This window comes from Melanaphis sacchari, unplaced genomic scaffold (genome assembly GCF_002803265.2).
Source record: "Melanaphis sacchari strain LSU unplaced genomic scaffold, SCAv2.0 Contig573_pilon_pilon, whole genome shotgun sequence".
Lineage (NCBI taxonomy): Eukaryota > Metazoa > Arthropoda > Insecta > Hemiptera > Aphididae > Melanaphis > Melanaphis sacchari.
Genome location: NW_020271402.1, coordinates 13546 through 30740, shown reverse-complemented (window position 1 = coordinate 30740; position 17195 = coordinate 13546). Strand labels below are relative to the sequence as shown.

General features: G+C 30.5%; 3 protein-coding genes across 3 annotated transcripts; 1 reads left to right on the top strand and 2 right to left on the bottom strand.

Annotated features, from left to right (window-relative positions):
• Positions 1–4086: 4086 nt before the first annotated feature.
• LOC112599956 lies at positions 4087–13083 on the bottom strand. The gene is made up of 6 exons (XM_025347088.1): positions 12721–13083; positions 12104–12300; positions 11384–11513; positions 11154–11290; positions 10950–11081; positions 4087–4320 (listed from the first exon to the last, which is right to left on the bottom strand). Exons 2-6 carry the CDS (start codon positions 12293–12295, stop codon positions 4165–4167), a joined length of 747 nt encoding a protein of 248 aa, XP_025202873.1. The 5' UTR covers positions 12296–12300; positions 12721–13083; the 3' UTR covers positions 4087–4164.
• LOC112599955 lies at positions 4831–6630 on the top strand. Its single transcript, XM_025347087.1, has one exon. It carries the CDS (start codon positions 4944–4946, stop codon positions 6621–6623), a length of 1680 nt encoding a protein of 559 aa, XP_025202872.1. The 5' UTR covers positions 4831–4943; the 3' UTR covers positions 6624–6630.
• A 650-nt stretch (positions 13084–13733) lies between the features above and the next one.
• On the bottom strand, positions 13734–15038 carry LOC112599958. Its single transcript, XM_025347089.1, has one exon. It carries the CDS (start codon positions 15036–15038, stop codon positions 13734–13736), a length of 1305 nt encoding a protein of 434 aa, XP_025202874.1.
• Positions 15039–17195: the final 2157 nt, after the last annotated feature.

Here is a 17195-nt window from a genome sequence, read left to right as displayed (position 1 = left end):
TCGGTGTGCTTCCGTTCAGTTGCATTATTGCTGATTTGAGTGTTACTAATTGTAAATAAATGATTTATAAAGTAATTATGGGTTTTGTTAAGCTTACTTAATCTATCAAACCTTCAACAGGCAACAGCTATTTACATATTTAGGTATGAAAATATTAACTATTAACTTCTCCTGATTTATTCCTATATTTATATAAATTAAATATAATTTATTCCTATAAATAACATTGACGACTATTTACATTATACAACAATTGCATTACTAACTATAAAATAATTTATTTTGATAGTAATAAAAATATAAAATTAAATACACCATAGAATTAAACTCAACTCATTATAAAACATTTATAATTTACTCAATGACAGGAATAGAGATTGAACATATTATGCTGTATAATAAATTAATAATACATATTAAGAGTAAAGAAAATTTAAATATTAGTGAAATTATAAATTGATTAATTGTAATTCACAATCACTTTTAATAAACCAATTCACCATCCCAATTTAAACGTAAATTTTAATTTCCCCTGTTCCCTCTTTATCATACAATCATTTTTACGTAATTTGTGTGAAATACCAACAGAATTCAACCTTCAATCATAGCAAAATGTTCGTAATATTAACAAATAATAATAAATCAGTAATTTATAATTTATGTAAAACTACATCTTTAGCAGTCCAATAGATCAGGTCCATCTCTCACCTTTGATCAAAATAATTATATTCTATAATAGAACAAAATTAACTTAGCTTTGATATTATCGCATTAATTTTCCTTCAAAATCCCACCCTTTTCCTTCTAACTTATTTTGTAAAATGGCTTTCATTTTAGAATAGTTATTTTAATTAAATTTGTTCTTTCTAATTTAACTATATCAATTTGGTTTCACATACAAATTACTTACAGGAGAATGTTTGTACCACGGGGTTAACCTAATTGTGCTTTATTGGTGTATTAACTTAGGTATCAGGGTAAACTATCATTTAAATTTAAAACTTTTTGTATTATCCTTTATTATGCAATTAAGGTGTATTTAATTAAGAATCATTCAATAACAGTTCTTCATTTATTAGAGAACAATGGTTTAATGATAACATATTTATCAAAACCATAACTGTAATGTAAAATATTTATTTATTTTTATAAACTTTGTTGATAGTAATAATTTCCTGATAATTCAGACATTAAAAATTAAAAATACATACAAGTACAATAAAACAGTAAAAGTTACTTATACAATTTGATACTTGTTTAACATTACTGTATTCCAAATTTGATTTTATAATATTTGGTACATTGTTATACATTTACATTAAAATAAATGGAGTATGTCATTCAATAAATTTATTTTGAAATATTTGAGTTATTATTTTCAGAAAATACTAAAATAAATAACAAAAATAAGTATTTCAAAGGGATGAAAAATGATTACAATTTAGCTATAAATAATAAGAGTAAGTAAGTGAGTCATGTAATTGATGTTATCCCAATTCAATTAATTTTTATCTCTTGTTAATCTGGAAGAAATATGACTGGCGATGCCTTCAATTTTCCAATACTGCAAATCAGTAGCCAGAATATTCAGCGAAATTCAACTTATAGGCCTTTCAAATTGTAGTAGTGCTATCCTTCAACATCTTATTTTATAGACATACCAAAACTTGTAGAAAATAAATAAATTTTCTATGCATTAAGTCTTAAGTTATGGCAATGCAAAATTGGAAAATTGGAATCTCTTTGTCTGTGTCAAATATATTACAGTATAAAGCGTTACGGTTTGCTCAAGTCTAAACTACAATACCAAAAATTGTCAGAAGGAATAATCAGGTTAGATTTTGCTGATACTATGTAATAATTATCAATATTGGTATTTTATTCAAGAATTATACGTAGTAATCCGAACATATAGAAAACGTTTTACACCTATTTTCAACTGTAAATAAGATGCTTTAATCATTGAAGTCTCAGTTCGTCAGATGAAGACATTGTTAATCAAATATTAACCCACGATTTAGTGAACACACGAATAACAAGTATTTGGAATTTTTAAAGACCATAAATTAACCGGTTTCAGATCAGATTCAAAGAGTACGACAGAATTGTGGCTACTCAATCAAAACATAAATAATTTGGTCAGGCTGCTATGTTAAACAATGAAAACAATAATCCAAAAAGTATTATGCCGTTCGATGACGGTTTTCCTATGTCATAGAACTTCGACGATCGATATACTGACGGCTCACGGGACTGGCAGTACTCTAGACTGTCAAACACGACCTTTGACACCATCGTCACGAGGGTATTTTAAAAATTGAAATTTTGTGTTGCCACAGCACATCCGTCTCATAGGTTGGTGATATAATTTTACATTTACAATAAACTTTACTTGCTAAATTATTTCTACCTATATCAAAAATATAATTGACTGTTTACATATACGAGAGTATATAGGCTATTCAATGACAATGAATGAGCGACAATTATTGTAGTATCTAGAGATGTAAATGTACTAATTATTATATATTATATTTCCTACAAACGGTAGTTATTCAATTCGTAAAATATGATACTGAATAAATTTTTGTGTATGCATTTAATATTTTAATTTTCTAAATATGTGCTAATATATTGCATAAATTGATAAAAGTGATAATTTTAGAACTAAAATACATATACAACAGTAGTAGTAACAAACATTAATATTTCAACGATTTAAGCATATCATTATGATACTTGTTGAGAATATTGATAAATACATAAATAATTATAACTGCATATTGCTGGTTCAAATATATAACTTATTATCACATTTCGTCACCAATTCTGTTTTAATCTAATCTGGGACTGATGTGAAGGGGTGATTTCAGCCACTAATAAATGCTTTTGTAACTGGAAATTGTCCACAACCACAACTTGAATTGAAATCATCTGAATCAAGACCCTCAATGAATTCCTTTGTAGTTATTTTGCGAAAGCCGCTAAAGTAAATAACAAAAATTTCAAGAATATGAAAATGATTACAATTTTGCTGAAAATTAGAGTAGAGTGAGTTACTGTAATAGATGTGTTAATTTTGAATTACATAAATTTTATATCTCATGTTAATCTGGGAGAAATACTTATTGAAATTACTAGCGGTACTTTCAATTTTCTAATGCAAATATATTGCTAGAATATTCAGCAGAAATTCAAATTTTAGGCCTCAGATGCCTCACTAAAGTGCTATGCTTCAATATCTTTTATGAACCCCATATCAAAACATAAAAATAAATAGAATTGGAATCTCTTTGTCTGTGTCAAATATATTACAGTATAAGCGTTACGGTTTGCTCAAGTCTAAACTACAATACCAAAATTGTCAGAAAAGGGAATAAATCAAGGTTAGATTTTTTGATACTATGTATCAATTATCAATATTGGTATTTGTTATTCAACAATTATACTTAGTAAATCATCGATCCTAGAAGACATTTTACACATATTTACAACTTTTAATAAGATGCTATCATCATTGAAGTTTCAGTTGGTCAGATGAAGACATTGTTCAATCAAATATCAACTAATGATTTGGTGAACACACAAGTATCCAGTATTTGCAATTTTAGTTTTCTAGCCACCTATAATTTGAGGGGCTTTGGGAAACCGAAATCAAAAACTATAAAGGCTATAACTTATAGTGACAAAATAGGTACTCACACACTAAATGTTCGTGACGATAACACTGATAAAATAAATACTACCTTAAATGTAATTCTTGTTATAAACAAAATTGCATAATCACTGTGCACATTTAGTACCAAATTTTCTAATGTCATAATAGAATATATGTTTGCTAGAAGATAATGTTTCAATATGGCTACTATAAGATAAAACGATGACAAATTTATTAAATTGGTTATCGAAATTATGTCAATCGTGGTTTAGACAGATCAGGCACCACCATAATTATCATTAAACGTGTATTTATTTTATGCATATAACAAAGTGGAACCTATCACTAAATTGTATGTATTAATATTAATGTGATCTGTTAGTTAAGGCAATATAGGTTTTAGTTAAAGATATCTCCAGCTGTATTCTCTTCCTTAGAGTGCATTAGATATCACACTTAGTTGTTCTTAATACATTTTATATTATTTCATATCCTGTTATCTATCTTTAGATATCTGTGTATTGGATTTGTCTGCCTTTATGATTAAATCCCGTTGTATAATCAGAGATTAAATATGATTTAAAAATATTTACTTGGTCATGTGAAAGCTGTGGACGGTTCTGACACCAGAGAGTTGAATTTGTGGTATTAATGCTACAATACTGAAATAAAAACAAAACAGAGATTTTAAGTGGAAAATTACAAAAACATGAAATTTGAAGACAAAGACATATTTTAACCTTGCTAAAAATATACTTCACTAAAAATAAACTGTTATCTGTGTAATCGAGAATAATATGTTAGGTAAGTGTTTTCACGTTTTATTGCTATATGAATTTTGATAAAAAGGTATTCCTAATTTAATTACCTTAATTTAAATTGTATAAAAAGAACATAAATCCTGTATATATTTTTACATAAAAATGGTTTTTTCTTTTAAGTATATAATTAGTTAAAGGGCACAGTAATATCTCAAAATATTTAAGTCCACTTCATCTAGATTTTATTTTAGTATTGAAACTTAACATCATTTTCTTCTTCATTTATTCAAAAAAAAAAAAAAAATTGTTATCAAAAATTATATAAAAATTATTTAAAAAATGTGAGAGTGAAATTGTTATTTTCAGTTCGGTTTCAACCGTTATAGCGATCAGTCGTGCGTGGCGTATCTATTGTTTTCGTTATCTGTCTGTTCATTTGTAATTGAACCGGCATCTTAGTATTAATACTACCTATATTTAAGCTGTGTCTTTGTATTTTTTAAAGTATACTTGTCGTTTAACGTATGTCGTCCACCTCGGGTGGAGCAGGCGATAAGCCTTCCAACCCAAATTCCAAACTCAAAGTCAATCTCCAAAAATCCAAAAATCACTCAGAATGGAAAGTTGTACAAAAAAAAAATAATAATAAGTCGTCGAATAACACTCCTTCAACACCGATCTCGCCGAATCTTCAACACATCATCGATAGGAACCCTCAACTACAACTACCTTCAGGTACACAGTTCCAATTTAACGATTCTAATATTAATCATGTTAATAATGATAACGATAATATAATTACATTGCCTGCGGTCGACTGTTACTCCGTCGATATGGATTTAGATAATTCACTTAATAATTCGTGCGATAAGAACGGTACTGGTCATGCGACAGTCGCAAATGACCACAGTCCGCCGATTGTCAACACAACGCCAGACAATACCAGTCTTACATACACGTCTTCAAAACAATTAAATTCACACGGTCGCGATTCCAACTTAATTAAATTTTCGGACAATTTTACCGGGGTCCCTGTTATTATAATAGAAGCAATTTCGGATAATAACAACGTCGGAAAGCTTCATCCTATGAAAGTTGGCAAACTTTTTTTTAATAAATTCAATGGCATTCTGCGTATCGATCCAATTGGCGTGAGAGTAAAAGTTACGTTCGACTCTATTATTTCCGCCAATATCTGCCTATCCTCGGTAGAGCTATCTACTATGGGTTTACAAGCATACATTCCATCTACACTTGTATATTCATTTGGTGTTATTAATCTTGATGTCTCGGTTCCCGAAGAAGATTTTTGGGAAGGTTTAGACTCAACGGTGCAAGTTGTCAGCTTCCGTCGCATATCAACCAACAATAATAGTAGCTCTTATTTACCATCCAAATTGGTGGAGTTGAAATTTCTCTCCCCAATACTCCCAGAAAAAGTCGCCATTTATAAAGTTTTATTTAAAGTTTCACCCAGCATTCGATCACCAGTAATTTGCCAAAATTGTCTCCGTTATGGTCACACTGCTAAATTCTGTCGTGGTAAAGCCAACTGCTCACACTGTGGTTTACCCGATCATTCGTTCTCTAACTGCCCCACAAAAGAGTCAACCGTACCGTCATGTTTCCACTGCAAAGGCTCTCATGTAGCCACTGACCGGTCATGTACGGAATGGTCTCGTCAGAAAAATATTAAGAAGATTATGGCCACTGAAAATGTGTCCTATAAGGATGCGGTTTTTATTATTAAAAATAATATTGTTAATAAATCATCTACTTTTTCTGATATTACTGCTAAACCTAAAACCAACGATGTAAGAGAATCCAGCAATAACAACATTATTATTTCAGATGAGACTTTCCCAAATATTGGTGAATCTCATGTAAAGTTAAAAACAAAAAATTACAATCATAATTTTTCTCGTAAGAAAAACAACTCTATTCCCTCTAAGCAACCATCTCACCCAGTTCCTGTCAATAAGGATTTTTCTTTCCCTAATGGCACTTTTCTAAATTATATGTCAGAGAATACTTATGCTTTTCCCAAAGAGAATTCTTGGGTATTTTCACTCGTCAATCAGCTTACTCATACATTAATTAATGACCCAGCATCTTTTTCTTCGCATTCCTCTCTTAATAACATAATTGAGTCTCATATAATTAATTTTTTCTCTTCCATACAGAATGGTTCGCAGGAAAATTAACGATCATCTTAACAGTCTTTTGGTTCTACAGTGGAATTGTCGTAGTCTTAGAGCACGTCGTAATGATTTTTCCTTTTTGTTGGCAGAAAATAAATGTCAATGCGCGCTTCTCTCTGAAACGTGGCTTTTACCGAATTCTCGTATATCTATCCCTAATTACCACGTTTTCCGCCAAGATAGACTGGATGGATACGGTGGGGTTGCCATTGTAATTCACCAGTCTATTAATAGTAAACGCATTTCCCTTAACGATATCACTAGGTATATTTTAGAACTTCACTCTATAGATGTAATAGGAATAGAGATTACGATCAATGATAAAACTGTCGATTTATGGTCAATTTATATCCCTCCCTCGTCTAACCCTTCTCCAGAAACTTTCAATCATATATTCTCTCTTATGAATGGGTCTTCATTAATTGGAGGTGATTTTAACGGTCACCATCCTGTTTGGGGATCTTCCACTTCAGACTTCAGGGGCAATTTGATACACTCCGCTATTTTGGATTATGGTCTCTGCGTGCTTAATAATGGTGAGGCTACTAGAATCAATCGTCCTCCGTATCCCGATACTATGGTCGACATCTCGATATCTTCGCCTAATTTATCTTTGTCTTGCTCTTGGTCCGTGCTGACGGACCCGTTTGGAAGCGACCATCTTCCTATCCTTATTAATATACCTAATAGACCTTCGTATTCAAATTCTTCTCGCAATAACAATAATACTTCCACTAAATTCAATATGTATGCAACAGACTGGAATCAATTTACCTATCAAGTCGCCAGTCTTTTAGAATCGTTCACATTGGATTCCTCACCACTTGACAACTATAATAACTTTGTAAATGTTTTATTATGTGCAACCAAAAAGTCTACCCCTCTTAGGTGTATAAATAATAAAAAACACCCTATTAGTCCCCCATGGTGGAATGAGTTATGCACCATTGCAGTAAAGACGCGCTCTTTTTATTTCCAAAAATTCAGAACGTCGCGCTCTCGCGATGACTTTATTACATACCGCAAGGCTTGCGCCGACACTACGAAAGTCCTGAATAAAACCAAAAAAGCCTCTTGGGAAAAATTATGTTCTAATTTAGATCCAGCCACGCCTCTGTCCGAGTTTTGGGCGACTGCGAAAAAGTTTAAACACTGCGTCTATCCATCTCCCACGGCCTCCAATGAGGATTGGTTTGAGAATTTTTGTAATAAGATTTCCCCATTGTATGCCCCCTCCGATGCGGAAATTTCACCTGATACTTTATTCAATGCAAATCAGTTATCTAACCACGGTTCTTCTCATTTTTCCTCTCCTTTTAATCGACAAGAATTGTCACTCGCCATAAACTCGCGCAAATCATCTGCAGGAGGGGTTGATAACATCTCCCCCCTTCTGTTTAAACATCTTCCGATCAAAGCATTCGATATACTATTAAAAGTACTTAATGACCTTTATTCCAACAATATTGTACCTGAGTCATGGAGACAATTTAGGGTGATCCCCATACCTAAACCTGCTGCTAAACATCCAGCGTACCGCCCAATCGCATTATCGTCGGCTTGTTGCAAACTTATAGAATATATGTTAAAAAATCGATTAGATTGGTACCTTGAGGCTCACCGTCTAATTCCAGATAATCTGTTTGGTTTTCGACGAGGTCTCGGCACCATGGAATGTCTTTCTAATCTTGTTGGTCCTATCTATGATACTTTTTGTAACCGTGAGTTTCTCACGGCTGCTTTTGTTGATGTAAAAGGTGCATACGATTCTATCCATATTCCTACTCTTATACTACGGCTTCAGGATCTTAATGTTCCCGACGTCTTCTATAATTATATTTACAACTTATTTCATGTTCGTTTTCTACATTTCAAATCTCCATCTGGTGCAGAATTCATTCGCTCATCATACAGGGGACTGCCGCAAGGAAGTTGTCTCAGTCCTATTCTATTTAACGTTTATATGACCCCTATAAGTAAAAGCTTATCTTCTCACGATTACTCATGTCTATTCTATGCTGACGACATTGTTGTTTTCTCAGTTAACAAATCTCTCAACCATGCCATTTTCCGCTTAAATTCTGCATTGAACTCGCTAAACAACAAACTCTCTTCTGCATTTTTTGAAGTCGCTCCTGATAAAAGCCAATTAATGATTTTTACTAGAAAACGCTACGCTGATTTCCCCCCTGTCTACATCAACAATAAGATCATAGTCCCATCCAATACAATCACATACCTTGGTCTTATTCTTGACCCAAAACTCAGATGGGTCCCTCATTTCAACAATCTTAAATGTATAATTTCTAAATGGTCCAATTTGCTCAGAGCATTAGCAGGTACTTGGTGGGGTGCGCACCCATCCTCACTCTTATTAGTATACAAATCAATTATCCGCTCTAAAGTTGATTACGGTTCTTTTTTATTCTCATCCGCGTCCCGATCACACCGCAACAAGCTGAATGCTATGTTAACCTCGTGCCTCCGCACAGTCATCGGTGCTGTACGATCTGCTCCGAACATTTGCCTGGAAGTGGAATGTGGTTGTCCACCTATTGAAATTCGGTCACGTCAACTTGCAGGAAAGTTTTTGTTAAAGCACATATCAAGCTCTCCCAATTCTATTTGTAATAAGTTTTCATCTTTGGCTACTCATTGGCGATACGTCCCAAAAACTCTCCCTATTTTAGCTTCCATTGCCGTTTCTATCAATCACTTCTCGTCCTCTATCATCTTACCCCAAAAGCGTCTTCATTGTTTTGATATCTCCTTTGAAGCTCTTACATTTCTTCCTCGAGTTCATTTATTACCACTCTTTAAGGATTTCAAGTTCAATAGTGATAAAGTTAATATGCCTACGTTATCTATTAATCACATCTTTAATGAATTTATAGAATTAAATTTCCATGATTACTGTTTGGTTTATACCGATGGCTCAGTGTCAAACAATTCTGCAGGTTTTTCATTCTTTATCCCTGAAAAGATGATCAAATATTCAGATACCTTACCTCATTTCACGTGCTCTTTTACGGCAGAATGCTATGCGATAATGACAGCTCTGGAGCATACCAAATCTTTAAACATTACAAAATGCTTAATTGTCTCGGATTCCCAAGCAGCTCTTAGCGCCATTAATTCTATCTCGATCTCTACAGCCACGTCTCCTCTTATTCTTAATATCAAAGCTTCGCTTTTTAAGTTATACTCACAGGATATAATAATCGAACTTTTGTGGGTCCCAGGCCATTCTGGAATTTCAGGCAACGAATTTGCTGATATCCTCGCTATATCCACCAAATATAGTGTAAACCCACCTGTTCGTAAAATCCCGTCTTCTGATATTTTTAATATTTTACAAAATAACTACAAACAGGCTTGGCAAGATAGGTGGTCATCAGTAGCACCTGATTTCGCTAAGTGGTATAGATCCATTACCCCTACAATTCCTCGACACCCATGGTTCGTTAAGCAGCCTCTAGACAGGTCCCACATCGTCCGATTTACCAGACTCAGACTTGGTCACAATTTACTTCCTGCACATGCTTTCCACCTAGACTTGAACGACTCCCCTTTGTGCACTCGACATGCAGAAGAAACAATCTGCGACTTCTCACACATTCTAGCTGATTGCCCATCACTCTCTAATTCCCGATCTAAATTACTCCGTTTTTTACATAATAACAATATTATGTCACTAGAACCTTCAATTATCCTTAATTCCTTTTCAAGAGTCATTATTATTATTATATTGAAATTTTTCGAAAATGCTGGATTCTTAATTTGATTATATTGGTTTTAATTTACTTAAACGCTTATTCAATTTTTTTTTTTTTTTTTTTTTTTTTTTTTTTTTTTTTTTTTTTTTTTTATATATATATTATTCATTAGTCATTCATTAATTTATTTAACTATTTCTTTTGTTTTGTTATTATAGTTTTCAGTTTCTGTTAACTTTTTTAATCACTGTTTGTTTTAGTATTATTAGCATGTATGTATATTGGACTTAATTTTCGTTATCCTGTACCGTAACGTATTAACGTATTCTTATTTGTAATTGTCAAGCTGTAATAATTTTATATTGATAGCTTTAAATAAAAAAAAAAAAAAAAAAAAAAAAAAGAAATTGTTATTTTTTTAATAAACAGTTATTAAATATTTTTTTCTATATCTTTTGTTTACGAATGCAAACCAAATTTTCTTATCATGTGATAAAAATTATATATAATTTAATTAATATAAACTAAAATGAAATATTTATATTAACACTTTAATAATTCAAGGTAAAGTTGATTCTTAAACTTTTATATCTACATTTAAAAATTAACATACCTTAGAATACGTTGTATATTGCACATCATATATTGGCGGTTGATCATCTGGGATCATTATTACACTCTGTAACCAAGCATAAACTTTGGACTTATCCATTTTTGAACTAGTTACAGCTGAAGTCACTTGTTCCTGGAATATTTCGTAAGTAATGTAGTATTTTTAAATTGAAATATTTTATTATATTTAAGAACAAGTACATACCATTGTCGTCATATTAGGACTTGGGCATGTTACTGGAGCCAAACCATATATCTTTCCCTCTGAATCACAAATGTTTATACTAAAATAGTTAATTAAATAAATATCCAACACACCATTTGTTATTGTAAAATCGAAAGCTTAAAAAACACAAAGAAACAATTTATATAAACATAAAAGATAACAATGATTTATTGATCTCAGAAGTATCGTTATAGATATATTTGACTTACCCGAAAGATCACTAAATTTTGTATAGGTATATGCATCTATCATTAATCCAAAAATTATTTTATGTTTTACTCCTTGTTTGACTTGACTAATAAATGTACTTATTTTTTGGGGAAAATTGTCCATGACATCCTTAAAAAATGTATGCCAATCAATCATAACGATACTAGTATTATATAATAAATTAATTTTTTTAAGTAAGAATTTATTGTATGTTCTATTTATTAGATTTTTTAAAATAAGTTAGAATTATATGGCTTAGTGTCACAAGATATTTTACATAACTATCTTTAATTGATACATGTGATCAGAGAGTTTTAAATAAAGGGTACACTCAAATACCAAAGTTTCAAGACTATGTTATGTTTTAAAGATTGTTTTATAACACTGATAAAGACAGCTTAGAATTCTATCTGTTCTGATTGAATAATAATCTTATAAAAGAAGCTTTCAAAAATTGATAAAAAAACATAATTTTCATTTAGGGGTATTTTATGTATAAAAATGAACTGTTTTACAAATACAATTTTTAAAACTATGTACTGGAAATTTACAATTTTTTTCAGCATCCCTGTAATTGCCAATTAAAATCAATTTGATTATGTCAAATCAGAAAAGTTGTATTCTAGTTGAAAATTTTATTTCAAAATAAAATCGTACAAACTTATAATATTAAAATTTTAAAACTATTGTTTAATTAAGCTAACTTATTTTTTACTCACATAAATTGCATATATATTCAAGATAAGACCGCTAATTTTAAAATCATTTAAAAAATTGACTAATGGACCAATTATTTCATTCTTTTGTCGTTCCTCATCCATAGGAGCAAATATTGAGGTCCAACTACTATCCTTATAATATATTCCAAGTTTTGTATAAACAACCTTGTTAGCTGTATGCAAGGCTCTCATTACATCTTTAAACATATAGATTTTATTATATTTAGACACAGTATTCAACTTATAGTATCAACTATTTAATGTTTTTAATAGTTCTAAATTATAGCGCTTAATATATAACAAGCTACTGTATTCATTTTTAGGTTGCCACGAACCGTCAGTATCTATTCCATATCTTTAAACAATTATTAATAGGTTAATGGCTTACCGACAGAAATAATACATCAAATAACAACAAATATCATTTGATCATAATTCATAATTCACTTTTTAATATTTTCATTAGCTGGTTTGAAAAATTGTTTTATAAGTGCTCTTTAATTTCCTTAAGTATTAATTTCCTTAGCTTATTTGTTCGTTTTTACAAAGAATGGAAATTTGTTATTTAGTCTATTTACTAATTGATTGTGTATTAAGGTTTCTTATATAATTATTACCTTCATCAGATTTTGTTGTATGGTTAACAACATTATTATTCCTGTCAATATAATATTGACCTATAATAATTACATCACAACCATCTGGTATTTCGGCTACATTGAACTTAAAATCACTGTGATTGTCACTTCCAATTATAACACAAAGTATTTCGCTTGGCCAATCATCTTAAAAACATGTATACATATTGATTAAATCCAAAAATACATAAGGAGAAAATATAATTATTTTTAATATTTAAAACAAAAATATGCTGTTATCTATTTTGCTGTTCAGTGGGTGTTGGATGATTCTCATCATTGATAAGTTAAGTGTAATTTATATGTTTAATATTAAATCAAAGATTAATAACTCCAAACAAAGAATGATTCTGATCAGAATTGTATTAGCCTAAGTGTTTACGCATACTTTTATTATTTTCTTATATTTATTTTATATTTTTATATTATTGTTTTCGTTGCGTGACAAATTTATTACCTTATTATTGTATGCGCTGTGCGCGATAAGTGCAGGTGTTTGTATTTTTCACGCATGATTATCTGAATTATGATTTGGGTAATATGCGTGGAGGATTATGGACATTTGCACTGATCCCGAAAATTGTACACTTCATTTCAAAAGAGAACATACCGGTTTCGCGCATGTCGACTGACGGCTGCCAGCCGTCCCGAGGCTAATTTCTCCCACTTTCGCCATAACTAGCCATCGATCGAGCACGAAAGTTGCCGATCAAACTGTGCCGACGAGTATACAGTATACACTAATTATTAAAATAGCCGGTTTACAATTATTTATCATATCCAAGTGACACGGCGTTAACGTTTACCAAGGAATCGGGAATATTTAATATTTTTTAAATAGTTTTTTATTGATAATATGATTATTTAAATTGAGCATCAACTTAATGGTTGTATAATAATAATTTACAGTAAATTTTTATACATCATGTACACAATACAATAAATAGGTTTTTACAATAATAATTTTACAAATATTTACACAATTTTATCTTTTAATCTGATAAAAGATCGAAATCGTCATCTTCTTCAGTGTCACTATTTCCTATGGTCATAACCAATCTGTTTTGTTCAGCCGACAATTCGTCCACCGTGTCATCTAAGGTCCAAAACTTATTTTCCTCTTCAATTGTGTACTTTACGAAGTTCTTCCACATTTCAGCGTCCACTTTGGCTATTCCTTCGACCAAGAGGTTTTTGACATCAGGTAATTTAAATGTCTTGTTGTTGGCTTTTACGTGACGTTTTACAACAGACCAAACTAACTCAATTGAATTGAGCTCGCAATGATAAGGTGGTAACCTTAACACTGTTTTGTTCTGTTGTAAAACCATCTCGTCGATGACGTACTTGTTGTAGATCGGTTTTATCCTTCTAACAACTTCCAGTAGTTCCGGTATTATCATAGTTTGGTCAACAACTTCTCCTTTACCCTGTAGCCATTGGATGATATCAGCCTTCCTCCAGTTTGAAGTCGGGCATTTCTCCAACTTCACCGAGTGGTATGGCGCGTTGTCCATAACTATGACCGCATTATCTTTGAGCCTCGGTAAAACAACTTCCAACCAATCACGGAAACTATCACCATTCATTTCATCATGATAATCGTTGGTGTTTTTCTTCGACTCAAAGCATAATAACGAATCCGAAACAAATCCATCTTCAGAGCCGATGTGACACACTATGAGCCGTTTTCCCTTTCCGGTGGGGTTAACTGCTCCGGTAGAAAGACCCTGGGAAAATGCAGCTTGGCTCGATTTAACGGTTGTATCACACCATACTCGTATTGCCACGTCTCCGGCATTCACCCACGTTTCATCCAGGTAATAAATCGGTCGGCCTTCCTCTCGATATTTCCTTATATCCCTGATATACCGTCTACGCCATGCCCGAATGTCATCATTTTCAATTAATGCACTGTTGCGTCCTCTTTTTGAAAATTGAAAACCCATTGATTTCAAAAGACGCCATAGTGTTGTCAATGCGAAGTCCGGTAAAGTGTCATCTTCATTTACAACACTTAAAATTTTATTTAAATTTGGCAACTCACGATTTACCCAAAACTGATGAACTTTTCTTCGTATCGCTTCTTTGTCAAAATCATCAACCTTAACATTGATATTTTTGAAAATTTTCGTCCTATTCGGTGATGATACTGTTTTAAAGTTGCGATACTCGGAAAGCGTGTTGGATATTGTGGTTATACCAATGCCTAATTCTTTGGAAAGAATTACACGAGCCTCTCTTATAGCAAGCTTGGGATTAGCTTCCAATTTACTTTTGTAGGCATTAATTATCATCTCCTTTTGGCGAGAACAAACAAACTGAAAAATAAAAAAATTTATAAGTAAAATCCAGCTTTAAAACGATCATATTGAAAACTTTAACTATAAATTACAATAATTGTAATAATCAAATTAAAAAAAAATCATTAACATATACGGTAAAAATCAGGGATGGAAAAAGGTTTTTAAAAAACCTTATTTAACGAAAAAAATGAAAAACGAAAACAATTAATAAAATGAAAACGTCGAAAACAACAAAAATATAATAACGAAATCAAAAACGAAAACGTAAATAAATTATAGAGTTAATTCTGAGTTATACTGTTATTATTTATTACGAAAAAAAATATATATATTATATATGTGTTATCACTTTTAAAAATGTTTTAATTTGAAATTTTGAATTTTACATATAAAATATAAAATATAAATGATTATTTTGATTTGAAATTTAAATTTTAAATATTAAGAATAACTAGTTATAACTCAAGTGCATGTAACTATTATAAGTTAGGTATAAGAAATAAAAATATATATATAAAAAAAAAAAAAAAAACAAAATTATCGAAAATGTTATTAGGAAACAATTTAGAAAAATAACGTTTAAAAAAACGAATGGCGGACAATTTCCCCCCACTTTTTTTTTTAAGTTTATTATTTAATATTTAATAAGAAATTATTTTTTTTCCAGTAAAATATAATTTTTTTTTTATAAACATAATCAATTATACTATAATTACCTATTATAGTAGATGTATATTTTTGATAAATTCAACTACTTGAAACAATAAAATAATAGTAATATTATATTTAAAAGATTGTCTAAATAAAAAAGTAATAGTACTAGCACATTGTATTATTTGCTATTATCTAAAATTAATAAACTATTAAAAATTAAAACAGGTTGGTTTTTTTAACAAAAAAAAATAAATATGAAAGACAATTACAAAATATGTACTTAGATATAAAATAAGTATCAGAAATTAAATGTTTTTTACAAAATATATCATTTGTATGTATTGTGTCGAAATTTTGAATATATTTCATAAATATTTTAACTTTTATAATTCTATATGAATTTTACCTAAATTTTTACTTATATACAAATTGTTCGTTTTATTATACACCAATTTTATTTTATTTATGAAAAATAATTTCTTATTAAATATTAAATAATAAACTTAAAAAGTGGAAATGTCCGCATTGAACATTTCTCGGGGAGAATGTCATGCTATGCCAAAAACAGTCAGGGAAAATGTCGGAGGAAATTGTCGGTTACCTTAAAAAACGTTAATCAAAAACATAGTAATCAAAATGTTTAAAACGTTAAACAAAACGAAAACCAATAAATTAAACGTTTTCAATCCCTGTTAAAAATCATTAAAATATGCAACAAATATGCATTTACGAAATTTATATTTAAAATTCTTAGTTACAGTAAGTGTGAAAAATATAAAATAATAAAATATAAACGTATAAATAAGAACACAAATAAATAAATACATAAATATTACTGTTTTGAGTTACAACCATATAAAAATCGATTCGGTCGAAAACTGGGTTTTGCGTAAAAATTCCGTTTATTTTATTTTAATTTCTATATGTTTGAAATTATTTCTTTTAATTGCAAAACAAATAGATTCGGTCTCTACCGAAAGCCCCTGTTTGGATGAGCAATCGACATTTTACTACCAATAAGATGATGAAAACAAAAACAACACACCATCATTGTAAATGCCTTTACATTCATTGCTGCGAAAATCAAATGATGATATGGCAACGTTGCAGATTTTCACAATGGCATTTATTGGACTGTATAACATTTTCAATCGCGTTCTGTGGTGCTCAGAATCATTGTTCGTATACAATTTCATATGAAACCCATGTTAGGTAGATACATATACGACTCACAAAGCGATATAGTACCTACATGACCATATGCAACACATTGTATTCAGCTAAAGGAATGTCAGTCTGAACAGTCTAGACATTTGTGGTACAGTCTAAAATCAAGATATGGAATATAGTATAATATATATATATAACTGGCCTTAATAGCACCAATACTACCACTTAAATAACACTGTATAGTATTAATTTAATCTAAACATTTACTTGGAATTATAGTTTAGCAAAACATTTAAATAGTATTTTTAAATATTTTAAACAGCA